Source organism: Porcisia hertigi, chromosome 18 (genome assembly GCF_017918235.1).
Source record: "Porcisia hertigi strain C119 chromosome 18, whole genome shotgun sequence".
Taxonomy (NCBI): Eukaryota; Euglenozoa; class Kinetoplastea; order Trypanosomatida; family Trypanosomatidae; genus Porcisia; species Porcisia hertigi.
This window is the reverse complement of record NC_090577.1, coordinates 361,382-387,484: the sequence shown is the minus strand read 5'-3', so window position 1 is coordinate 387,484 and position 26,103 is coordinate 361,382. Positions and strand designations below refer to the sequence as shown.

The 26,103-nt window shown below is 58.6% G+C and overlaps 6 protein-coding genes across 6 annotated transcripts; all 6 read right to left on the bottom strand.

Annotated features, from left to right (window-relative positions):
* Positions 1–412: 412 nt before the first annotated feature.
* On the bottom strand, positions 413–3,034 carry JKF63_06576 (uncharacterized protein; the record flags this gene model as incomplete). The annotated part of the gene is made up of 1 exon (XM_067902525.1): positions 413–3,034. The coding sequence occupies one exon, from the start codon at positions 3,032–3,034 to the stop codon at positions 413–415; it is 2,622 nt and encodes an 873-aa protein (XP_067757942.1).
* A 1,699-nt stretch (positions 3,035–4,733) lies between these two features.
* JKF63_06575 (uncharacterized protein) lies at positions 4,734–5,393 on the bottom strand (the record flags this gene model as incomplete). The annotated part of the gene is made up of 1 exon (XM_067902524.1): positions 4,734–5,393. The coding sequence occupies one exon, from the start codon at positions 5,391–5,393 to the stop codon at positions 4,734–4,736; it is 660 nt and encodes a 219-aa protein (XP_067757941.1).
* Positions 5,394–6,224: 831 nt separating this feature from the next.
* JKF63_06574 (uncharacterized protein) lies at positions 6,225–9,830 on the bottom strand (the record flags this gene model as incomplete). Its single annotated transcript, XM_067902523.1, has 1 exon — positions 6,225–9,830. The coding sequence occupies one exon, from the start codon at positions 9,828–9,830 to the stop codon at positions 6,225–6,227; it is 3,606 nt and encodes a 1,201-aa protein (XP_067757940.1).
* Positions 9,831–10,548: 718 nt separating this feature from the next.
* On the bottom strand, positions 10,549–12,132 carry JKF63_06573 (uncharacterized protein; the record flags this gene model as incomplete). Its single annotated transcript, XM_067902522.1, has 1 exon — positions 10,549–12,132. One exon carries the CDS (start codon positions 12,130–12,132, stop codon positions 10,549–10,551), a length of 1,584 nt encoding a protein of 527 aa, XP_067757939.1.
* A 971-nt stretch (positions 12,133–13,103) lies between these two features.
* JKF63_06572 (uncharacterized protein) lies at positions 13,104–15,719 on the bottom strand (the record flags this gene model as incomplete). Its single annotated transcript, XM_067902521.1, has 1 exon — positions 13,104–15,719. One exon carries the CDS (start codon positions 15,717–15,719, stop codon positions 13,104–13,106), a length of 2,616 nt encoding a protein of 871 aa, XP_067757938.1.
* A 1,381-nt stretch (positions 15,720–17,100) lies between these two features.
* JKF63_06571 (uncharacterized protein) lies at positions 17,101–24,291 on the bottom strand (the record flags this gene model as incomplete). The annotated part of the gene is made up of 1 exon (XM_067902520.1): positions 17,101–24,291. One exon carries the CDS (start codon positions 24,289–24,291, stop codon positions 17,101–17,103), a length of 7,191 nt encoding a protein of 2,396 aa, XP_067757937.1.
* Positions 24,292–26,103: the final 1,812 nt, after the last annotated feature.

Sequence of the window (26,103 nt, the reverse complement as noted above, 5' to 3'; positions counted from 1 at the left end):
GAGAAAGGGTCACAGCAAGGAAAGTAGTGCACTCACACACCCCGCACACGCGCACCGCTCTCACCGCAAGAGAATCGATCTTCATGTCAATCACATCAGCTCGCTCAGAAGCATAATCCTCACATGGAGTTTAGCTTCATTATTAGTGGACAAGAAGAGCCCAGAGGAAAACCTAAAATGCCGACGGGCATGCGAAGGGGATGGAGACTTTTTTTTTTAAAGGGTGTTGCTGAATGTTTACTCTCCGTGTACATTAGCGTCACCCATCACCGCAGTCTTTCTCTCCCTCTCTTTCTTCCCCTCCCTCTCCTCCGCACAGCAATGATAACAACAACAAAACATCGCGGTTTTCTGCTGATTAAGCTCTCCTCCATTTTTCAGTGTAGAGGGGTATGGGTGTATCAAGGCATTGCTACACCACCTGCTTCAGCACAGGCAGGAGCACTTGCCTCCAGTTTTCTTCCCACGTGCTCCCACGCAGCCGTGCATCATTGGCGCGTCGCTTCATCACCGACAGTGGCGTTGGCGGCGCGCGTAAAAGACTGCTAGCGCCGTCGCTGACGCTCTCGCTGGTAGACGAGAGGCCCACAAAGCTAGACAGCAGGTGTTCAAGATCGGCGCTATTGCGGAACAACCAGCCTCGCTCACACTCTTGCAGGGATGGCTGCGCAGTCACCGCGTGATCACCGGTGACCCGTGGGAATCCCTGAGCATCCGTTGCACAGCTGTGCGGCTGCACCACCTGCGTCGCCAGCACCCGTGTCACACTGCCAATGAGCTCACCTATAGCGGGATATTCCAACGCAATGATTGGAAGCCCTGCCCCAACCATATCTACACCCTTCATGGGTAAATCCAATCCGCTGGAGGAGAAGTGCAGACAGAAACCGACGTCGGCAGCACCCAGCAGAAAGCTGTACTCTTGGTAAGACTGCGCGTAGTAGGTGCTCACCACAACATGCGACGACAGCTTGGCCGCGCGCACGGCATCCTCAAAGCGCTCCCGGGCCGCTCCTTTTCCAGTGATCAGCACCCACAGGTCCGCCGGCCCACCGCTGCCAGCGCCAAAGCCATTGCTGTTCTTGTTTCCTGCATAGTTGATTTCATGGCGGAGACGGTGGTCCAGCCGCTGAAGGGCCTGTATGAGCACCGAGTAATCATCGTCCTCTGTCCAGCTGGTCGATCCGACCACCATGACTCCCCGCCGAGGCAACGCCGCCAACAGCGCTGGTGTGGCAGACGAGGTCCCGGTAGAGGGGATGGCTTCCGGTTTCGTTGCAGCGTCTGTGAACACCCAAGCCGGTGGCCCCGCGATGCCCCACCCCATCTCCTCTAAATCTGCCTTGCTTACGAGGGAGTAGGCGGCGCTGTCGTCGGTGCCGTTCGGGATGCTGGGGGCAGACGCGTCAAGGGGCGACCGAATAGTAGCGTGGGGGCGCGACAGCAGACGCTCCAACACCTCCCGCACACACCGACTGCGCTGCGCAGGTCGGAAAAAGGATGGCGCTACGTCGTACAGAACCGTCACTGCTCTGGGCGAGGCTACTGTTACTGACACTGCACCATCGGCCTGTAAACTTGACGAGGGGGTTTTAGGGGCCCCATTACGCGGTTGCGGTTGTGCAGTCACATCGTGAACGGACGGGCGCCTCAGCCTAGGGTACGCACGCTCCAGAGTGCGGCGCATTGCGTGACTCACCGTCACATTGACGTGACCGGTGCACATGCTCATCTCGAACAGTTTGTAGAGAGCCACCGCGGTGTTGGGCCGGTGGTTCTGCTCGAGAATTGTGTGGCCGAGGTTGTGCCAGTCCACCACGATGGCGGGGTAGAACACCCAGCGGCGCGTTCCCCAGAGAGAGGCGTGAGCAAGACCACGCGAGATTCCAAAGTGACGGCGTTGATCGTCGGCTGATGGTTTCGCTGCAGCAGTGAAGCGCAGGGACTGCAAGCGGCATTGCTGTCGCACGTCCCGCATGGCACCGGGGTTCATCCAGGCGGCTGGAACGACCACGCCGTAGTAGAGCAGCATGTTGTACACGAACACCAAGGGGCAGACAAGGAACTTGAGCAAGGGCACAAAGGGCACTGCTGGCGGCGTCTGGATGAGGACGAGGTCCGTTACTAAGAGCTGTCCATGCTCGTTGATGCGGGTTGCGGTGGCGCGCATGGTTTGAACTACGAAAAGAATTGTGAGCGCCACGACGCGGTAGGCGGTGCAGACTGCCCAGTGCAAGGAGAGCAAGGGAAACACCGTCTGAAGCCACTCTGGTGGCAAGGGTGGGGTTGCCAAGTATCGTGTCGACACAACGCAGCCGCATCCCGGTTGAAGTTCTGGTGATTCAAGCCGAGCCTGCACATCGTACTTCACATAACCAACCCCTTTCGGCTTTTCTGAGTCATCCCATGTGACGAAGCGCTCGGGTTGTGGTTCCCCACTCGCCAGGAGATCCTCGCTGAGCTGGTTACCATAAGCGAGACCAACCAACAGCACCTCGTCAAAGAGGCCGCTGCGCGCTAGACTCGCCGCGTGGTACTGCATCCGCGGTGATCGCGCGAAGTCGCCGACGACGACGACAACCGCGCGGCGCACCACCGCCCGCGTGGCGATGCGAAGTGCTGCAGGGACTACCACGTGGCGTATGCGCTCTTGATAACGGGAGGTTGTGCCTGTGGTAGGGGCGCTAGCACTTCCTAGAGATGGCGCCCGGTGCTGCTCTCCGTGTCCTCCATTGCCGGAGCTGCTACTACACTCCTTCGCATCCGTGTGCTCTTGCGAGACACTGCCGCCCACTCGTTGAGAGGGGCGATTGGTGGAAGGGGTAGGGGCGAGAGGCGATGGATGCATTGCAGACGCGGTCGTCAAAACGGGGCTGTTCATAATGAGCCGCTCAATTGTGCAACGCGCGTTGGCACGTCTTCGTCGGCCACCACCAACTCGCACCAGCACAGCGAGGTCCAGCGAGAACCACAACATAATGGCGCACACCAGCGGGAAGCTGATGAGCCACACGAGGTCTTCATACTGGAACATTATTCGAAGTAGAGGGGGGGGGAGGGAGGGAGGGGGGGGGATGCGCAGAACAGATTATCCAAGACTGTGGGCAGAGAAAAAGAGTAACCACACGCGAACAGAAAACAGGCGTTGTCAAAAAAGAAAGCTAGGGCGGCTGACAAATGTTTTAGATTGATCTCCGTTTGCGTCAGGTAGGGTGAGAGTCAGGCAGCAAGGCAGGAACGCTTGAGTGAGGCTGCGTGTGTGCGTGTGAGTAGGAAATGATGTGGGGAGATCCCCTTGTGCAGCTGTGATTTATTGCGCCCTTGACGCCTCTTTCCGTACAGAAGAAGGCGATTTATATATATATAAATAAATATATATGTATATCAATACATATATATACATGCGTTTGTAGTAAGCAGAGAGAGAATTTTTATTTTTTTTTAGGAGGGGCTAGGCGGATGGGAGAGGAGATGTGTACGCTGAAGCCATCCCTTATGCCATATGAACCAACAGGATGCAAACCGAAGAGGGGTGGGGGGGGGAGAGCACCAAGACCGTGTGGCAGTCAATCAGCGTTGGCTTCACTCCTAATCATAGCACTTCTTCAAAGCGTGGGTCGTCGTTGTCGTGTGCGTGTGATCATATGTGTGACGGAGAGGAAGAAGGGGGGGGGGGGAAGGTGGTGGTTTGTGTGTGGTGTGGTTGCGCAGGAGAGAGAGGAGAGGGAGGGACGCAGACATCGCACCAACGACTCAGTTCTCAAGTGATGCCCCCCCCCCCCTCCCTTCCCCCGACACAGAGACGCATACATACAGTTCGACACAAAGGTGGAGGGAGGAGTAGGGGGCTGCACATCAACCTTTTTTTCCTTTTGTGGTCTCTTTCTTCTCGAATATGCATAGAAATATCAGGTAGTGCTGTGTGTGTGTGTGTGTGTTACGTGTGTGTTGGGTCGTGGGTTTGCATCACAGGCATTTTCTCTAACTTGAGGGGTGGGACAGGGGTAGGGTGAACGTTAGGGGGGGGGGTGGTGGCGGTGAGGGCGGAGATCAATGAGGAAAATAAAAAATGTGTACGTGTGTGAATACGACAGTCCAAAGTAGAGCAAAAAAATGAAGAAACACAAACAGCGGAAATACGGGCGATCGGGCCAACGATGCAACTCAAATATATACACACACATATACAGAAATATATATATATATATACAAATATATTACGCAGATGAAAGAAAGTGGCACCCCGCCGCCGCTCCCCTCCCCCCCCCCCCCCCAAAAAAAAAAATAACAACAACAGCAATAGCCGTCACTCGCAATCACGCACGGAGCTACATGTGATTTTTATTACTAACGATCGCTCCCCCCCTCCCGAAAGAAAAAGATAATCAGCAATGCCGCACCTCTTACACAAGAGGGATTTGCCAGGTTGGCGGAAGGGATATTGAATATGTGTTGCACAGGGGGTGGGGGGTGGGGATGAGGAGGCGAGGGACCATTGGTGGATTAATCCCCCTCCCCCCCTTATCTCCGCACACACAGGCAGACATATATATATATATATATATGTAGATTTGCCTATACACAGATATCTTCACGTAGACCCCCTTTCTCTGTTTTTATCAGCCACCTATACATAGAGCACGTCTGTCCATGTGCCCCGACCTGTGGGGTAGAAGAGCCCATTTTTATTCTTCTCCATCTGCTATCCTCCACATTGTAATGTTTGCTCCGTCCTAGCAGCTGCAAGTGGAGGAGCTGCTTGCCTGCACGGGCTGGGCTTGGCTCAGGTTGACCGTCTGTGGCATGGGCGCCGACTCTTCGATTGTCGCCTTCTTGGCCAGTGCCAGTTGCGCCACCGCAATAAAGGCGTCCTCAACGCCGGCGTTCTCCTTCGCAGACGCCTCGAAATACTTCATTTCGGGAGTGGAACCATCACCTGCGCCGGCGCTGTTGTTGGCATTTGCGGCCTCTGCGTTCTGCTTTGCACACCACGCCTGCACTGTCTTATTGGAAACCTGGCGCCGATCCTCGAGGTCTGTCTTGTTGCCCACCAACACGCTATCACGGCGGCCCGCTTGGATGCTAAACTCCTCAAGCCATGAGCCAACGTGCGCAAACGAATCCTGCTGTGTCACGTCAAAGACAAGAATACAGGCATCTGCACCGCGGTAGAATGCAGAGCCGAGCGACTGGAAACGTTCCTGCCCGGCTGTGTCCCAGATTTGGAGGGTCACGACGCGCCCGTTCACCTCTATGTCCTTCGAAAGAAAGTCTGCGCCAATGGTTGCTTTGTAGCGGTTGTCAAACATGTGGTTCACGTACTGATGCATGAGTGATGTTTTACCGACGCCACTGTCGCCCAATATGATGATCTTTAGCAGCTGCCGCTTCATCGGCACAGTCGCTCTCTCTCTCCGCATGTTGGATGGGTGCATGTGCAAATCTGACGGTGGGGGGGGGTGGGGGGAGGGGCAGGGGAGGACTTTTTTTTTTCTTCCCGTTGAGGCTCAAACTGAGGCCTTCCAAAAAAAAAAAGAGTGCCAGCGTGGAACAACAACAACAACAAACAAACAAACAAAAAAAAAAGAAAGCAATGGGATGAGGCGAGTTCGTGTGTGGATGTATTCACTACTTTTCAGCGCAGGTTGAATGAATTCCTGGAAGAGCAGAAAAGAGGTGCATTGGGTGGATAAATCGGTGTGTGTGTGTGTGTGTGTGTGGCAGAAAGGTGGGACCGAGTAGAGGTAACAACGTCACAGCAGCGAGAATCAACGTCACGGAAAGGGAGGAGAACAGAGGACATGAAGTGCTACACTCTTGCATGTTCACTCAAATCCGTAATGCCACCGCAACACGTGAGGGGGTTTGGGGCGGGAGGGGAGGGGGGAGTTGTTGTTGCTCTCGTTCCTCTTTCGTCTATATATATTGCATATGTATTTGCTTTGTGGTGCTCTTCGCGTTGAATGACGACCTTCGCTTCTCTTCGCCTGTGTGTGATCCGTCATTACGCTCGATGGGTATCACCTGACACCAGGTAGGCGCTCACAGCGGCACACCTGGCCCTCTCTTCTCTTTATTCACTGAGACATGCAGATACGATGGCACACACACACACACACACACACACACACGCACACGCACACAGACATGCTTACATACAGGCGCCATGATATTTGGTGCGGGGGCATCTTTTCATCACCTTGAATGAGTTGTTGGCGCGCATTCTAGGCGGACAGGACATCCACTCGCTCAATAACGATGGGCGAGAGCGGCTTGTCTTCTTCGTCACGCGCAGCCATACTCATGGCGCGCACCACGTCAAGCCCCTCACAGGCGTAACCAAAGACAGTATGGTGCCCGTTTAGCCATGGCATCGCCTCACCGCCCGGCACAGTGAAAAAGAACTGCGACCCGTTGGTGTTGGGCCCCGCATTAGCCATGCACAACCAGCAGCACAGCGGGTTTGTCGTGTGAGAAAAAAAAGGAAAGAGCGTCAGGCCTTCGTCGCGGAACGGTGCCCCACCAGCGAAGGCGCTCTCGCCTCCGGTCCCATCGCCACGGGGGCACCCACCCTGCACAATCGCTGCTGGAATGATCCTATGGAAAGTGAGCCGGTCGAAGTAGTGCCGCTGTGCCAGACACACGAAGTTTTCTGTCGCCAGTGGTGCAATCGTAGGGAACAGATGGACTCGAATGGAGCCGTAGCCCCGCACGTGCACGAGCGCTACCGGCGTCGAAGATGCGTCGACTGGCGGAAGGAGATCCTTCAGCAAGGTACGCACCACAGATTCTTCATCAGTTACGGGTATAGCTCTTTTGGCTGCGGTGACCCTCACTGAGGTCGTTGCAGTCGATTCTGTCGTTGTCGTCTCGGCCTGTACTCCACCAACGCTGCTGCTGCCGCCACCCGCCATGTCCGCAGTGACCATTGAGTTCGTGGTAGCCGCTTCACCCACACCCCCAGGTGTTGCTGCGGTGCTAGAGGACTGCGGTGCCACAGTGGCCAGCAGGAGTGTTCCACACGCGTCGTCTCGACCATGGTGTAGGTTGTGCAGCGCCTTGACCCAAGACTCCTGTTTCGCCCGCTCCTGAAGACCGCGCCCCTCTTCCTCTGTGGGTTGCGGCGCACCCTCGGACAACATCCGTCCCAAAGCGGCACTGCCCCACGGCAGTTCGCTGGAATAGACCAGCAACGCAGCGGAGGACACGTCGGCACTGGTGGAGAGCAACAGCGTTTCTCCTGATGCCGGCCCGCAAGGGGTGCCATTACTTCTAGGGGCCAGAAAGAGATGCTTGCGCGCGTCTGCCCCCAAGGCAGCCCCAACGGGAGAGGCGGCGACCAGATTCTTTAAATCCTGTGACGCGGTCACCGCGCGGCGAAGCAGCAGCAGCGGCGCCCGGCAGACTGCCAGACCTGTGGGCATCACAGCCGCCTCTCCCCCACGGACCTGGGTTTCATTGCGTGTGCGGTTCTCTTCCTGGAGAGTTGGGGCGTACTCGTTGGGAGAACGGAGGTGCAGCACACCCCATAGTGCCGCCTGCGGTGTCGCTAGACTACCACAACACTGAGCTTTGCTGGCATCACTGCCGCCATGGTGCGATCCCTGCCATGGGCGATCAGCACCCCGCCTGACGACGGCCTCCCATTCACCTGGTTGGTGTGGAAAGCGCCGCACGGTTGCAGAGGTTTGTTGGGTGGTCAATGACGACGCGGATGCCTCGAGGGTTACCTCATACACATACACCACTCGTCCGGCAACTTGCGTCGTCGCTGCCGCCGCCGCTGCCGTCCCTCTCGATACCATTCCGACGCCAAGGAGCTGTTCCAGCGGCAACTCAGGCAGCATCACGTAGAACTGGTTCTTGGCGGCTGCAGACGGCTCCACATGCAGGTGCAGTGCCAGAGCGCTACTGCGGAGCCTCATATAACTCGCCCATTCCCTGTCACGAAAGTTAAGGTCCTCGCTAGTCGTGAAGACGCCGACGGGCTCGGTGTACCTGCCGATGCATATGCCGGTCATAAAGTCCAGCAGATGCAAGCAAGATTCAAGGGTGACATCATAGCGCCGTTCGGTGGAGGGAATGCGGGAGGCGGGCTGCATCGACTTCGCCGCCACTCGTACAAACCGAAAGCTCCACACCAACACGTGCTGGCCGTCGGGTGTGAGTTGAACGGTTGCCGGCAGTACCTGGACATCTGCAACAGCGGCTTCGCCCGCCGGTCTTGCGTTCTCGTCCCCTCTGGGAGTCTTGATAGCTTGTTGAGAATCTCGTATGAGGCTAAAGAAACCGGTGTGCTGACGACGATCAAAGCGGATCCACTGGCGCCACACGCGCGCTTCACGCGATGTGGGGGGCACCGCCGCAAGGCCTGCCATCACTTTCAAGGTCAGCCCCCCCGACCTAGTCGAAGTGAAGTCGGTGGCTCTTGTCGGTGCATCGGCGGCTGGTTCGATGGTGCAGTAGTCCACAATACCTGCTGCATCCACCAGAACGCAGGCAGACGAGCCGGTCCTTTCCAGGCCCAGTCCCTGCTGGGCACACGCTACCACCGCGTTCGCTACGCTGAGCCGGGTTGGTGCACAGTAACGAGCACCGCCAGCGGCTTGATCAGAGCGGCAGTCTGTCGACGTTGCAGAGGCGAAGCAGGGGCGCAGGACTACGCCGCTACCCCCGCCCGTCGAACCGGACGTTGCCGACGATGGTGGCAACGTTACAAAGAAGGCGATGTGGGGCGCATACTGGTGTGTGAGAAATACCGGCTGTCGAGTGTAGGCGAGAGAGACTGGTGTGGTCCAACACGCGTCGTCTGGGATGGCACAACCGTTATGCGCGCGCTGCCGAGCGCCATCGTGCCGGTGAGGCGCTGCCTCCACTGCCACTGCCGCGGCGGAGACGACTCGCTGCACTGGAGCCTGGAACGCGAAGGAGTCGCGCTCCTCCACGGTGAGTGTGATGGGGTTCACTTGACGCATATGCACCCGCACCGTGCCCAGCGGTGTCTTGCCCGCGGGTGTAGACGGGACGGAGTTTACATCGTCCAGCTCTGTGCGACGCACATGGCCGTCGTCGAGGTCCATCTCCCATTCTTCTTCCACGCGCACAAACACTAGCATTTGAAGCGCCGTGTAGGCGTGTGCCCAGTAATGGTGCCGCGTGCGCCGCTCGTGGCCCCCAGCAGCGCCGCCGCCGCTGCTGGGAATCGGCGGAAAGACTTTGTCCAGCTCCGTGATGAAGAAGAGACTGCGCGGCAGCTTTCGCCACACACGCACCACACCCGCCGCATCGATTGTGGCAATCAGAGCACCGAGGGAGTCGAGATGAACACACATGTCGTGTACTGTCTGCACCGCCATGAGAGGTGATGTGTCTGCAGACGCTGTGGCGAGGGCATCGTGCGCGTCTTGCAAGGAAGTGTGCAGGAAACTACGCTCGTAGAGAGGTGCGCTCGGCAACTGCTGCCGACGGTAGCGCTCCCATATGACTTCCAGTGAGCTCTGCGTTCCCGTGGCCGAGGCATCCTCAACTGCCGCAGACGACGATATCTGAGACAGAGTGGCAACGGGAGGCGGCGGCGGCGGTGCCTCCAGGGAGGTCGAGAGGGTGGCCGGGGGTACGGAGGCGCTGCTCGCGGTCGTCGTGCAGTGTGCCTCACTGGCGTCTTTCCTTTCCCTCTTTAGCGCTGGCGAGGTGGCATCTGTGTCGCTAGGCGCTCGGGTAGAAGTGGCGACATCCGCGGCACCGTTCGCCACAGAGGCAGCAACGGCAGCTGAGGGGAGGATGGGGCTAAAGTCCTCGTTTTCCTCGTCGCTACTCCCGTACGATGTCATGGCCGTGAGGAATCGCAATAAAAAGACACTTGCGGAGACGATAACGTGGTAAGGGAGGGGGGGGGTGAGGCATTGGGAGTGAGACAGGGCATGCAGGGGGGGGGGGGACGGGGACGGGTTGGTGGTGATGGAAAGAGGGAGCATCCCCCAGAGACATGTATGGTGAAGGGAGAGGCGGCATCAACTGCAGCTTATCGCACTATCCACTCCTTTTGCTCTTTCTTGTGGTACAGGGTGAGTGCTGCGTTAGACTTCGCTCTCTGCCCCACACAGCCGCCGGACAAGAGAGAAGGGGTGGTGGCGGCTTTTTTCTTCGTTCCAATGTTGTAGGTTTTTATCAAATAAAACACGGAGACTGAGGATCCATTCCCACGACTCACTTGTGGAGTTACTCTCCGTAGTCCCTTAGAAAACCTGAACATCCTCCTCTTCTCCCTCCCTGACGCATATACTCCCTCCCCCCTCCTCCCTCCCTCCCAATTGTCACTGGTATGACTGACATTGGCTTATTGTTTTCCCACAACTGTCTGCAGTTAATGCGCTGCAGTGAACTCATGCGGTCAAGTGTTTCTTTTTCTGTGTGTGTGTGTGTGTGTGGAAAGGCGGTATATACACAAGGGGTATTTTGGGGAAGTATCTTCTGAGTAGGGGGGGGGTGGAGGTGGTGGCCGAGGGGGTTAGGGGGAATATACTTGTCTGGGGGACGTATGGAATAGCGTTACAACCGCGACACTGCTACGGGTTGCACAAACCACGTCGTGTAGTGGGCATATTTCCTGAGCTTCAACTTTTCTAGCCCCGGCATTATGCGACGAAAGAGGTGATAGTCGATTAGGCTGCGAGGTGTCCAGTTTGGCCGTTCCTCGAGAACCTGAAGCTTCTTGACGGATGTCCCGGAGAGCAGCTGGTTCACGCTAAACACTAGCTCCACGGTTGGAACGTCTTCGCCTCCGACTTCCCGAAAGCTGCTGCTGCTGCTTCTAGCTTCCTCGATGCGGGCGGCTTTCTCGTTTGCCTTGCGTGCTCGCTCCTTGCGCTTGCGAGCACGACGTGAGCTATCCGTCGCCGCCAGTCCCCTCCCGGTAGCTGATTGGCGAAGCCGCTTGTGGGAGAGGTTGCTGCCGGCGTTACCGGCGCCGCTATATCGATCGGAATCGTCGTCCTCACTATTCGTTGACTCCGCCTCGTCATAATCCTCGCCAAAAAAGAGTGCTGGTGAGGCCTGCTTGAAGACAAGTTCTAGCTTCGCCAGCGACTTCTTGACGGACGGCGAGGGCGCGACGGGAGCGATGGCGCCTGGCATCGAGGTGTTTTCCACGGTTTCCCCCACCGCCACTCTGGGGGCGGTGTCACCCTCGTACACAGCGCACATCGCCTCCGACACGGTGCCGATGTCCCACACACACTCGCGTGTCCGGTTAGGCAATTGGGTCACGCTGCCGACGCCGTCGATGCGGCTGCGAAGAAGGCTACAGTGACGGTTCGGCAGTCGAATGAGCACCCGCGCACCAAAGACAGGGCGGAGGAACTCTATTTCCATCGTCAGCCGTTGGCAGTAAGCCGCTTTGCTATCCGACTCCAAAAAGCAGCTTCGCACGAAGATGCTCCGTAGCGCAGTGTCACCAACCGACAGCGGCGAGTTCACAATCGAGGAGGCCGGTATCTCGGGCACGGAGTTGCGGTTGGAATGTCTTGGGGCGCTGCCGTCGTCGTTGGGGGCGTCGGTGTTGGTGACACACGTAAAGCGGCACAGGACACCGTCCGAGACACACGCTGGCGTGAAGGCGAGTGTGCCCGTGGCATCTGCCTCATAGGCATCTACAATTGAGTCCACGGAGGTGATGACAAGCGACGGTCCATGCCTTCGACTGCCGTTGCCGTTAGGAAACGTTGTCAGGCTGTAAATGTCGCCGAAGCTTTCGAACGAGGAGCTCTGTACAGCATCGTTGGTCGGCTGCAGGGAGAGAACACGATGCCGTGAGCCGCGTGAGCTTTTTGGGTCAAGCTTGTTGGCGTCAAACACAGAGCTTTGCACGTCACCGGCCAGCTTCAGTAGGAAGCGGTAGCTGTTCATGACACATGTTTCCATCTCTACCTTTCCCTCAATTGTAAGGATAGGGCTGGTGCAGCTACGCGATGAGGACTGTCGGCGGTACTGCGCTGTCCTGGTGGGCAGGTGAACCACCTCGGTAATATAGATGGTGATATCATTCTTGAAATAGAGCTGCACTGCGCGATAGGCGAGGAGACCAACCACCACTGCCCCGGATAGCTTACTCACTAGAGACAGAGGGTTCTGCATGGAGAAAGAAAGAAAAAGCAATGAAAGCGGGGCGGGGGGGGATGAAGTAAGGGCAATATGCATATAAGTGCGTGACACAGGGAGACGCGTTACTGATGTTAGTTTATATATATGTGTGTGAGCGTATTTGCTTGTGTGGGCAGAGTGTTCTATGACGGAGTTTGGGAGGGAGAGCGAGAGAGAGAGAGGGGGGGCCGATGGGCCGGCATGAGAATGATAGCGTAAGGGCTGAATGGAATCACACGCGCCAAGAAAAAATAATAATAATATATATATATATATATATGTATATATATTTCGAGGTGACTCAACAGCAATGCACTCGAGCGGGTTGCTCCAAAAAAAGGGGAGAGGGGGGATGGAGGCTGGTGAGGCCGAAGACGAAAGAGGCGCTCTCTGTCGAACGTGCACTTGTGAAAAGCAGATGGGCTAAAGTAAGGTGGTTGTTGAGGAATGAATAGATGCTTGGCGACGCTGTAATGCCGCCCTTTGTTTCCTTTTCAAGTTTGCTGAGGGTAGCTACAGAGGGAGGGGGGGGGGGGAGGGGGGCAGTGGAGTTCTTCTAGCGAGCACAGCGGTTTGACACGAGCAAGAGCACCATGATACAGTGCGTGACACCGCAGGGGTTTGCACAAGACGAAAGTGGGGGAGGGGGTAGGGTGGGGCGACGATCGTAGTAGACCTGTGTTGCCGGGGGTGCCCGAAGAAGAGTTGCTCAGGCATGCATGCATGCACGCGCCGGTGGAAGTTTTAGTGTTGGCCAGTGGGCGATGGGGGGAGGGGAGGGAGGGTAAAGTGACAAGGGAGGGGGGGGGGGGGTGGGGAACCCGAGGTTTTAAGGGGGCACGTGTTGCTTGTTTTTTTTTTTTGTGTGTGTGTGTGTTTGGGGAGGGCGGGCGCGGGCAATATTCCCCCTTTTTCCTTTCCATTTTGATGTCAGGCTCATTTTCTACAAAATACACCCAGACGTGTCATAGCCGCGACGTCGTCCTGACTGAGCCGGCCGTTGCCCAAGAAGCCACACCATCGGAGTTACGACCACAGCGCAAAATGTGCGTCGCACCTACACCTGCACTTTGGCTGTTGCCCCTATCGGTGTCTGTGAGTCCGTCCGCAGAGCGCCGCATCCCAAAGAGCCGCGTAGCTCCCATCACAAGTGTTCCCGTGACGGCTTTCCAGCCGTATCGGAACCGCGACTCAAAGCTAGCACCACCGTCCTGGTTGGAGGCGGAAGACACAGGGGAGGTGCGCCCTAGAAGGGCTGGGGACATCGCGGCGCCGGGGTCTGCGGTAGCCGCGATCGCTGTCACCGGTGCCGGGGACAGTGAGACTTGAAAACCCTCGGGTATGCGTGCAGGGCCGGATGGGGACATCTCTGCCCCTTCGCACAAAAACGAAAACCCGCCGTCGCACTGGGGATTGCCGTCCACCATGAAGTAAGGGAACCCGGGAACCTGCTCCTGACACAGCGCCCACGTCAGCGCAAATACGTGGCCAATCACAAGAAACGGTGTCCCGCTGACGCTGCTGGTGCTGCCCACAGCAGTGTCAGAGCTCAGGTCATCCGTGCGCAGGGAGAGCATGCGAGTGAGTATGAGCTGCTGAACAGCCTCAGCCGCCTCTTTGGTGATGCTCGACGCGCTGATTGCATAGTAACCAGCCTGAAGCGGTTTCCGTGGGTCCTTGTTGAGGTTGGCAACCTTTTCTCTGACACCCAGAGCGTTGCCACTGGTGCTCCGGTGGCAGTGGGCATGCACCCCTGTTTCGTCGCTTATAAACAGGCGCACAGGCCGCTGGTGTTGCTCCTGCTGCATGGCCCCGTTCGCTTCGCAGCGTAGGAGCTGGTTGATGGTTTTATTGTATTCTGCTGGAATGCCGGAGAGATGCAGGGGAACTGCCCATGGCGCGTAGGAGGCGGTGGCGCTCCCAGTCAGCCTTTCACTCGACGCTTCGCTCGGCAACTTTTCCGGCGACGGCCACTGCGCTTGCACGGAGTCGTGCAGAGTCGCAACAGGCGCGGGAGGCACGTGCAGGAGCGGGAACACGTCGGCGCAGAAGGGGTGCGTGCACAGTACGTAACCGCAACTGGAGATGTAGGTATCCGCTGCACTCACGACTTTCGCATCCGGTGCGTACGTCTGTTGGAGACAGTTGACCACTGCCGTGGATGCCAGCAACGGCCAAAGGACACTTTGCGCCTGATGAGCACGGCGTGACAGCACACGATCCATGGTCCACCGTTCGTAGGTGTGCAGATGCGACGCGACGGCACGGAGAAGATGGCGACGCTCAGCTGCCGCGGCGGAGGCGCTCATACGGCGTAGACGCTGTCGCTGCGTTGCTTGGTGGACCAAAAGAGCAAGTATTGGCGTTCGCACATGGCGTGTGATGTGCTGCAGCTCGTCTACCCAAACGCACCGCTCGACCACGCGTGATGACGGCGACTGCGCTGCTGCGCTTCCTGGGTCAGATGATACCCCCATCCAATGCGGGTAGGCGGCAAGAAACGTGTCCGTCAGCAGCACAAACGCGGCTTCTGGTGTTGTCACGGTCGTCGTCGTTGTCGGTGGCGACGCTCCCGTTCCAGCGTCATCGGGGTGCGTCAGCGCCACAGTGAAGGGGTAACACGCATCCGCCATCGTATAGGGCAAGTACGGGTTGGTGGTGAGCGGTTTAGAGCGGTCCTTCTCGGAGGCCTCATCGCGCTTGCCTCCATGAGTGGATGCGGCGTTCGTGAGCCATACAGCGTTGTCTGCTGCGAGGGCCTTGGACAAGGGTTCCACAATAAATTCCGACGGTAGTCGATAGGCGCGGCAGATCCACAGAAGAGCCAAGGCAGCCGGGTCTCCTTGCAGCGCGCGCACCTGAAGTACAACCGTGGATGACTGCGGTGGCGCTGGAGTGGCGCTGGTGCTGCGCGCTGCAGTAGTAGAGGTCGACGGGGCCCCCGCCCGAAGAGGAGGAGGTGTGGCACGGCTTCTACAAGCAAGACTACGGGCAGTGCTTAGGGCGGCCTCGACCAGGGGCAATAAAGTCGGATGTGGATACTTTCTTATGAGGCTGATAAACTCGGCGCAGAAGGACTCGGCGGCCACGTCGGCAGACATACGACCGCGTAGCTCCACCCATGCCGTGTAGCGCACACGTCCGGCTACGTCGAACCACCGCGGCGTACCAGGCGGCGGCGATGATAAGGAAGACCCGCTGGTAGGCGTGAGCGGTGTCTCTTGTTTTTTCTTCAAGTGTGAGGCAGCGTCCACCATTCCATTTGAGCTACTGCCAGCAACGCGAGATGGTGATGTGTGCGACAACACGTTGCTTTCTGTCGCCTTACTCGTCGCATCCACAGTTCTGGCAGGTTTCGTTTCGTTAGTGCCGTTGGCGGCACCTGCAGACGCAGTCGATGTCACTGGGGCATCCCCGTAGAGTGCCTGCATCCGTAGTGCGTCCAGCCGACAGCGCTCCGCGAGCCGCATCTTCGCCCACACGCGCTTACGGAATCGTGGCGTATGCATCAACTCTGAGAACGTCAGGACGAGATACTCGCCCGCCGGGGGCAACGAGTGCAACACCTGCGCCATGATCATGTTTGTGTGTGTGTGTGTGGGGAGGGGGAGGATGGGAGCGTGTTTTGCTTTTCTCCCTTCCTCTCTTTTTCTTTGTCCTCCTTTGAGGTCACAGCTTGGGCAGCCCTCAGCAGAAAGGGGGGGGGGGTAACAGCAGTGCAAACGTGTTGTGTCTATGTGTGTGTGTGTGTGCGTCTGCAATGGCAGTACGACAGTGCTGTACGGTGAAAAACTTATGCGATCAAAAAAAAAAGGGTCGAGGAGGAGGATAAGAAATCGGGAGAGTGGTTGGGTGGAGGGCGGGGCAGGAGGGGGGGGTAGCAGGTGCAGTCGTCACGGTGGCACCACTCCCTGTGGGGAGTGGGTGTGTGGGGCGACAGAAGGGATGGGGGGAAGGAGGAGTACACTTCTTTGCGTCCTTTGAATGCTTCAGTTTTCCCTCACCATTGCACATAAACTCACAAACACACACACGAAAAAACAACAACACGTAAAAGCTACACCAAAAAAAACAAGGGAGTTTTCCTCATTCACCCCGCCTGTGACCTCAATGCAACGAGAGCGAGGGGAGAAAAACGCAACACAGGGGTGGGGGGTGGGGTGGGGTGGGGTGGATGGATGGATGGTGATCAAATACATATATCGGTGCAAAACACGGTACGCAGTCTCACACATGGGAAAAGTGGAGAGGGGAGGGGAGGGGAGGGGGGGGGGAGGGAGGGACGCGTGAGGTAGAGTTGAGAAGAGCAAGGGGTGCTCTAAGAAATACACCGTGCGTGGGGCCGTGGTAATGCAGGTTGTTGGGGTGTCGGAGGAGGAGGAGGAGGGGGAGAAGGGGGGGGCATGATGTTGATGCTTGGGTCTGTAACGGACAAAATAAGGTATGGAAAAATACTTTGATGAGAGGTGTTAAACTCGATCGAAAGGCCGGCCTACAGGGCGCACCTGGGAAGTGTATGGAAAAAGCAGCGGCGAAGAGCACCAACGTCTCGCAGCTCCAGGAGCACGAAGAGGCACACATACGACAGCCTGAAACGTGGTCGTCAGACAATCAAAGAAAATAGTAGTGAACCCGCCAAGAGCAGAAGATGTGAGCACTATTAAAAAAAAGGGAGCGGTGGGGTAGGGAGCAGAGCACCACTTATTAACCTCAAAGGAGCACATGGCCCCTGGCACACACACACACACACACACACACGCCGTTCGGTTTGGCTCTAACTGCCAAAAGAGAGATACATCGAAAAAAAAAAAACAAGAGCATAGAGTGAGGGGGAGAGAGATGATTGACAGGAGGAGAGAGTGAATGAGGAGGAGTGTACCGTTTTGCCTTTTCTGCCCCTCGATACGCCCCCCCCCACACACACACACACACCCACACACACACACGCCGGTGCCGGTGAAGCTAATCTGTCACGTTGCCTCCCATAATGTACAGTCCACCATCTTCAGAGCCGAAGCAGAGGTAAAAGCCGCCATTGGCGTCGAACCATGTGGCCACGCAATTGATAGCGTCTACGTGCAGCTGGTTTTGGTGGTGTGCCGGCGGGAGCTTAAGCGCTGTAGGGGGAAGTGACCCACTGTTGATGGGATCCTCACGTTGGTGTCGCGCGCTGCTGGCCTTTGTCGTGAGCGGCAGGATACTCTCGGCTGTGGCATGGGCACGCATCTCGGAGAGGAGCGACTTCGTTGGTCCACTGGCAACCGAGTGCGCTGGTGACGTTGTTGCTGGGTCCCCCGTTGTCTGCTGTTGATGCATGTCGAGCGCTTGCAGCTCAAGTATAAAGTCTTCACGCTGCTGTAGAACATGCGCGAATGGCACTGTGTTGCAAGCATTCATATTTCCTTTGGCGCCCCCGTCGCCCACATTGTCGTGCTCGACATCGTGACGGCGCGTCGTCCTTTGTCTCCCTGTGTTACCGGAGAGGTGTTGCCGCTTCAATGGCGCGGAGGCGCCCTTTATTTCTCTTTGAGAAGCGCGAATAGAGCACCACGTCCACGGTGTGCGCCCGGCAGACGGCCCGAGAAAAGCAGTTGCAGCATTGGCCGCCTTGTCCATTGACAGCGCCCACTGCACAAGGGCACAGACTGCAGACTGCGGCGCCAGTGACCCTGTCGCCGTCGTCGATGCACCAAAGAGCGTGACGTATGCCTGCCAGAGCATGGTCACGTCGTAGTGACGCAGCAACCGCTCGAGCAGACGGCGCCGACGCTGCCGCCACACGGGGGCGTGGGACCAAGATGCCACGCCAGCGTTTCGGTGAGCGTCGCCGGCGGCCAGCATGCCGAGGGCTGAGGACGACGACGCATCTGCTCGCTGTTGTGAGGAATACGGCTCAGATGGCGTGGAAGACGGGGCAGGATGTCGGCGCGTTGCAGTGCTGCCCGCCATGCTCGAAACGCCGAGCAGCGTTTGGTAGAAGAAGGACAGTGCCGAGTTGGCGACCGATGTAGGGAAACTAGAGGACGAAGACGGTGCCGCGGTGTTGTGCGCGGCACGACTGCTGCCGTTACCGTTCAGGCCACCGCCTGCGCGCGTGCACGCTTCACTTCGATAGGTGCTAGGCAGGCTCAAACTTGCATTGTGATTGACCGCCGCCCCGCCGTCGTCGTCGCCGTATAGCGTCGAGGGTTGCGGGTTCTGGTGGACCCACCAAAGAATTCCGCGAAGGTGCCACCCGCCGAGCTGCGTTGGGGCGGTTGCTTGTAGCAGCCACGGCACTGGGGCGTCGCTCTGGGCGATGCCCCCCGACACCTGTGAGGCCGCTGCCGCGGCTGGTGGTACCTGCTCGTCAGTTTTGGCATGGGCTGATTGCACGGCAGTGGAGCTGCCCTCGCCAATGCTGGCACTCATCTCGCGCATCGCTGGTAGCTCTGGTGTGAATGCAATCGAGGATGGTCGGCCTGCGATGCCATCAAAACCGGCGCCGCGACCCCACGTCGCGACAGAGGCCAGGACATCCACCGGGTTCCTAATCGATGCGGGGAGGGCCGGCGCGGCGACAGAAGAGGACAATGGCGGTGGTGCTGCCACCACAGGTGGCGCAGTCACCGGTGCCGCCGCGATGTGAGGCACAGCAGCGGTACCGTTTGACCGTGCGTTCTCTGAGCGCGCGCCTCGGGATCTCGCCCGAATCTTTGCCGCAATCATGGAAACTTCGTAGGCGGCGGCAGCGGATTCGCCGCAGTGGCGTGTCGTTTCCGTCTCGTGCACGAGGCGACGGCCGCTGAGGGCGTCGAAGACGAAGACGCTGTTGCCGAGGCCCCCAACCGTCAGCGTGACCAGCTCCGCTGGTTCCCCATCTTCCTCGTCGCCAACGACGGCTTCGTCGAGCCGCATTGCAGTCGGCGGGTTTCCGTGCGATTGCAGCCCTGGTGGCATCTCGTTTGAGCCCACACGCGCTCGTGGTAGCAAGGACAGACTCGCACCGCTGCCTGGTGCTGTGGTCGCTACGGGTGGGGCAGTCAGCGGCACTACCGTGACAGTGCACGGAAGGCGATAGATCGGTGCCTTTGGGTCGCTCTCGTGCCGCTCCGACGTCCACATGCACTGACCGCACAACCCACTGAGCTCCGTCGGACACACTGGGATGACGCGCAGCACCGCACCCGCGTAGACGTCGAACACAACACACGCGTAGAAGCCAGCCATCTCGCGCAATGGCTCGCGGGGGTTCACCAGCTTGCGGTAGGGGCCCACAGAAGCCATAATGCAGAGGTACCGCCCGTTGCGGGCTGTGGCGGCCAAGCCGCGCTGCGACGAAGGTGCGCAGCGGCGCCACGCGTCACGGGGTCCAAGGTATCCGCGCGCAGCGAGTAGCTCCACCGCTGACCAGCGCGCCTCTCTTGAGGTCCCCGCTGGGCGGGCGTACGACGGCGGTAGCACGTCTGCGTGGTATGTGGTGGCGAGGACGTCGGACTCCCACTCCGCCCACAATTCAGGCTTTACTCCAGCGAGGTGGTGAGAGGTGCTAAGGTAGTCTCTCCACAGTAGCACGCGTGCTAGCGCGGCTGTAGACCACGGCGTGGGAGGCGCTGAAAGCCCGTAGAAGGTCTTGGGGCCGTCGTCGCCGTCGCCGTCGCAATGTTGCGTCTGTCCCTCCTTGTGCGCGCCGTCGAGGTTGGCAGCTGCGCTGTTTTGGTGGTAGGCGTGCGGCCGTATCTGCGTTGCGCCAGCTTCTTCCACCTCGCGGTCCCATAGTCGGCGCTCCGCCATCCACTGCGGCTCTCCAGAGAGGGCCATAGAGAGCAGGTGATGCGTCGGGCCCCCGGGGCCCATCTCGTTATGCGTCTGGCGATCTGAGAGGTCACCGGCGCTGCAGAGGGCCTTGGCTACGCTTTTATACACGAGGCAGGCACCACTGGGGTAGTACGCACGCTGAAGGGGTCCTCGCGCGGGTGTCGGGTGTGCGGCGCACTCAAGTACGGATACCGGTGCCCCCTTCGCCGCTGCCGCCGCTGCAGCGGTGGCTTCACTTGCGATGTGGCTGCTGTTGCGTCCGTTTATCACATGCGATGGAAGTGGACGGCGGGCGCCGTCGTCGTCGTCGTCGTAGTCGGCACCATTTGTGTACGCGTATTCCCGCTCAGCGCTATCAAAACTGCCGTGCTCGTCATCGGAGGAGGCATCTTGTTGGGCTCCGCCCCCGTCTGGCGTTTCACCCTCTTCGTCATGAAGACCACCCTGTACGGCACCGCCGCTTGAGCTGTGCTGACGGCCACCGCGGCTACCATGCGCGTCATCTGAGGTTCCTTGCTCCTCTGTTAGTGAGGGTAGATGGCTTTCATATCTGGCTGCCGCCAAAGCCGCCGCGATGCCTGCGTTTTCCTCGTCACGCTCGTAAAAGAGTTCTCCAATATCAGTGGGGGTTGCGCTGTCCGTCTGACGCAGCAGATTCCGTATGAGCCGGCGGCCCAGTTGCGCATCCCATGGCGTGTGCGTGGCCCACTGGTTCGGCAGCAGCCAGCGCAGGTGCTGCGGAAGCCCCGTCCATCCGATCCTGTCGGCGCTTGTCTTTGCCTGGCCGCTGTCTGCGCGGTTTCTGCTGCCATGTGCCGATCTTCCTACAAGGCGCGTCTGTGCAGCCGCGTCCCCGTTATCGTCGTCATTGCTGTCGCTTTCTTCGAAGCGGTACTGAGCTGTCGTGGGACTTTCGCTGTTGTATGCATGGTGAGTGTAGAAGGGCATGTGCTGATGCAATCCCGACGTTCCACTCACGGGGTCTACGACTCGCTGGAACACCGGCGTCACTGGACCTGTGTAGTGTGCGTAAGAGCGATTAGAGTGCGCTTGGTCAAGAGCATCGGGGCCGTCAGGCGTGTCATGATGCAAGGACCGTTGCTGCTGCTGCTGCGGCGGCGGCGGCGGCGTTCCGCCAACACGGTGAAAGCGTGGGTGACCTTCCTCTGTAACGGGAAGGACGAGGCGGTGAGTCTGCGTGCTCGGGCTTTTGTGGCACACGCTGGACGTGTCCGCACCATCGCCACCGCCACAGGGGTTGCCGTCCGTGACGTTGCGCTCGTCCCAGGCATCGTACATGTAAAGGTCGCCGTTGTCGCACGCCACGTAGAAGGCGGCCATGAGGGGCGAGACGATGATGTCCTGCACTGGCTCCGTTAAAACACGTTGCAAGACCAGCCCGCTGGCCGGAAGCCAACGCAGAATGAGGTCATCCATGCCGACAGACACGCACTGGTACTCGCTCAGCAGCATGCCAGCTGCCGCGCGCCAACTTTTAGGCAACTGCGCATGCTCCCCAGCCGAGCCGTTTTTAGGCCGGAGGACAAGGCCCTTCTCGGCTACTTCTTTTGCCACCATAGGCTTGACCAGCATTGTTGCTGCGACTTTGGAGCTGTTCAGTGGCTCCATGGCGCTGTTGGCCCACTGACTGCGGCGACCTCCTCCCCACCAGCGCGTGTCCACCCAGCGGGCCGACAGGCAGGGCCCGTCATGAGGACGGAAGGTTCCATAGAGCCGGTCGTCGGCAGGCCCAACTAGTCGACGAAGGCGCTCATGGGCGCTGCTGATTGTTGCCGAGGCGCTGCTCACGTTTCTTTTCTTGGTATTACCACAGCCGTCCGCGGCGGCCTCCTCGAAATTGTCGCTGTTACGATGGAGCGAGTATATGTGGAGCTGCCCAGTGCCTTCACTCGCCGCAGGGGCCATGATTGAGGTCGTGTTCGGTGGGGTCTCGATCGCGGCAAACTGCACTGCAGCGAGAACGAAGCGGCGACAGGGGGAGAAGTGGAGAAAAGAGCTCAGCGATTCGTACCACTGGAGCCGCTTCCCCGGCGATGGCGTGTTAGGCAGGGTTGTGTCAATAAGCACCTCCTCCTCGTAGCGCTGTGCCGAGTCGTGCGCCTGCAGCCGGAGCACCATGAGCCGCCCACGCGCAGTGAGCAGCGCGAGCAGCCGTCCGTCCGGCGTCGCCTCGACGCACTCCACTTCCTCCTTCATGGCATCTTCGGCACGTTCGTAGTCCATATCAGCGGAGGATGCCTGGGACCTGACTTCGTCGTCTTCCTCCTCCGCCTCGTCTTCTTCTTCCGCCTCCTCTTCTGCCTCCGCTTCCGCTTCCGCTTCCGCCTCCGCCTCCTCTTCTGCCTCCGCCCCAACCCTCGCCTCCTCATCGCTCTCGTCCTCCAGCTGCCAGCGCACTAGCTGGGGGTCTTCCGCCGCATCGTCGTCGTCATTATTTTCCCACTGCGGCTCTGGCGAGTCCGTCGCTGCACCATATGCAGAGGAGCGCGTCTCAGCGTCAGAGCGGCTGTTTTCACCACCACTCGGCGTTTCCCCTGACGGCGCTGTAGATGGGGATGATGATGCCTGGTCATCCGTTATGGGCATCACCGTCGCGGTGACTGTGTTAGGGGGCTGGTGCGCGGTCGCAGTTGCCAGAGCCAACACGGACGAGGCGCTCTGATACTCGCCTGGGCTGCCGTTCACTTTCAGCTCAGACGTCGGCGCCTGTGTAGCTGACGGCGGTGGCGTGCCGTGTTGACATGTTGGCGGCGTCACTGGTGCTGCTGCACCATTGTGAATGCCTTTTGCACTGGATGCTTCGAGTCCCTCAGACCTCGCTTCACTCATCAGTCGACACTGCACACGCCTCTGCAGCAGGCCTGCATTTTCCAGCGTGGCCAGCTGCAACGTATGCGGCATTTGTTCCACCACAGAGAGTGGGACGTCGGCGTCCGAGTCGCTGCCGATGGCGGGGTGAGGTGGATAGACAACGCCGCGCGCCCCGACCTGCTGACGCGGCTGCAGACGTAACAGTTCTTGTGCGTGCTGCAGGGCATCCCTCATGCGGATGCGCAGGCGGTGGTAGCGGGAGCCGGGGTAGGGCGGCTGCGGCGCATCATGCTGTGCATGCCAGCGCCCCGTGGCAATGGTCGCGAGGAGCTGGGTGAAGTGACGCTTCCATTGGAGGACTTGTGCCGCAATGCGGGAGGCTTCTAGCGAGTCGGAGATGCTGCTGATGTCACTGCCAATGCTGCCCCGGTTTGCCAGTGTGGAAGACACTGGCTGCTCAGCGACCCCGCGCAGGCCCGTCCCAGGGGGACTCGGGACGCGCACCGTCCACAGCGGGGAAGTACTCGGCGAGCCTTCGCTATCAAATGTCGGGCTGCTGCCGCTGGAGAGAGGGCTGAAGACGACATCGGCCACCGCAGAGAGTGGTGAGCTGGTTGACATCACTGTATTTGCTGCTGCTGCTGCGGTGTTGCTGCTTTTCAGCACATACCAGTCAAGGCGCGCGAAGCGAGATTCCTGCGCCTGCTGGAGGGCATTCATCAAGCGCACAAAGAGGGCGAGCCGATTGTCTCCAGGCACATGTGGTGCGATGCTCAGCACCGGGCACGCACAGAGCAGCAATTCTTTTGCCAACACCTCCAGCTGGTTTCGCAGGGTAAGCACGACCGCTTCGGATGCATTAGAGAGAGTTCGAAGGCGCGGCGGCGGTGCAATGTGCACACCCGCAGATGATTGCGCGAGGGAGGGTGTCAATAGACCGTTTAGCTGGTGTGCACATTGCACCAGGAACTGCCCTAGCATCGCACTCTGGCGACTCCACCAATGGCGGATCTGGTCTGTGGAGCCGGATTCCAACACACACAAGATAGAATCGTCGCCATTGTATACGAGACCGCCCATCAGGGTGGGCAGGAGCTTTATACGCTGCACCGTCATCGCCACCCGCACGGTAACCGGTATGCGGACGGAAGAAAAGAGAGCACCCGTGTCATAGGCGATGGCCGCCGACTTTGGTTCCATCTTTTGGGCTATACCGCTCTTCGCCAGTGTCTCCGCCGAAGCCGCTGACCGTGCGATCTCGGCATCGAGGCATTCCTTGTAAGAGGGTGCAGGTACTGAGGTTCCGGTGGGGAGTCCCAGAATAACATCCTGGAGAGGTTGCAAAAGTGGGGAAGTAGCACTGATCGACGCCGGGTCGACCAAGGGTACAGTGGGTGGAGAGGTCGTGTGAGCCTCGAGGCACCGTCGCTTGCGCTGCTGCTGCTGCTGCTGCGGGCAGGACGGCGTTTGGGGGGGATCCACAAGGGTTTCGAAGGCACCATGGCGACGCAGTACCCAGGCCATGACACACTCCGCGTTTTTAAGCCAGCCGATAGACTTGCCGTGGAGTCGAGATACTATCGAAGAGGCGAGCACGGCACCCACATCAGTGGGAGAGGCATTGGGAGCATCCTCAAAGCAAGTAGACACTCCTCTACGCCGCGCTACAGCTGCACCACAGGCTGAGCGTAATTCCTGCAGCGCCGCCACTAGCTGACCAGCAACGTCTGCAAGCTCACGTTGGGCTTCCTGAAGGGGCTGCGCAGACACACACGGAAGAGTCACAGCGGCAGAGGTATGAGCCAAGTGAAGCTCTTGCATGAAGACGAGTTCCGTGATGCGTAGTTCACACCAGGCCGCACGCGCTATAAGAGCGGCAACTTGGAACACTCCATCTTTAGGCTTGTGTGCCCCGACTCCAGCAGCTGCATCGGTCGTCACATAGTCTGCGGGAAGCGGGAGAACGGCGCGGAGTTCAGCCTGCCACAGAGTTGTCAGCGCGTCCACAAGCTGCAGCGGCGTTGCAGTGCCGGTTACGGCGGCGGATGGTGAGGAGGATGTGGAGACGGTCGACAGCGAGAGAAGCGGCGCGACTGCACAGGCTGCAAGGCTGGCGATTGTCTTTGTGCATTGTGACGCGCAGCGGTGGGATTGCAACCTACGCTGAAGCTCCGCGCTGACGTCACCGGGGGAACTCGAGCTGAGGGAGGCGCGAGTGGCGCCTGGCGTGACTTTTGCAGACGACGACGTAGCCACACCGTCTGGCACTGGTTGCACGGGCGACGGTGTGATGATCTGGCCCTCAACTCTGGGAGATGATACGTCTGTTGTATGCGGTGGTGACAACAATGTGCCAAGGGAGTTGGGGAATATGACTTCGTTGACGTGGGGCAGGGTTTCAAACACTTCGCTCGCCTGCGATGGGAGTGAAGGTGCGGAGGGGGGTGAGTGCGGCGCGGCGCGAGGCTGTTGTCGCCGAAGCTCCTCACAAAGGGCTTGTGCCGTCGCTTTGAGCCCGAGGTCCTGCAGCAGTGTATACAGAATGGAGGACGAGGGAGCTGAGACGGTGGCGGTAGCGCGATCATCTGGCAATACAGACGCAATCATATCGCTGCTTTGTGGGTCCACTGTGCTATTTGCCGCACTCTGTGGTGCGGAGGAAGGATCGCTGCGGTTCATCGAGGGAGGTGTTTTTTTTTCCGTGCGTACGTTGTGTGCGATCGATGCCACCGTACAACTCCCAGAAAAAAAAACTGACAGCGCGTGACTGTTACCACTGTGCGTCTCACCGCACAAGTCGAGAGAATGGTAGCCCCCTCCTCTTTCACACCAAGAAGAACTCCCACCTCACCCCCTTTTTTTTGACCTCGAATGCTCTTCAACACAGAGCGCGCGCACACACACACACACACACACACAAGAACAGCAAAGTAAATACAGCAAAAAACAAAAAGGGGGACGCTAACTAAAATTGGAGGAACAATATATGTATATATATATATGTGTGTGTGTGTGTATATAATGTGTGGGAGGTTTTCTCGAGGTTGTAGCTCTGCAGGAGGGCGCGGGCAGAAAGCGAATGGATGCGCTCCTGTTGGAATGACGAGGCGCGGGGGGGGGGGGGGGATGGTCGTGGTGGTGGTGGTCTGCTCGTCCCTTGAGTGATGGCAGGTCAGGGAGAGTCAAGGAAAATAAGTGGAATGCTTTGGAAAGAATCTAGTAGCGCCGATATGTTTTCTTTTTTGTTCTTTCTTCCTTTCTTCTTTCACACATCAAAACACATGTTATTCTCAGACGTGACTCGGCTGCAAACTGTGTCGTTTCGTACCACACGGA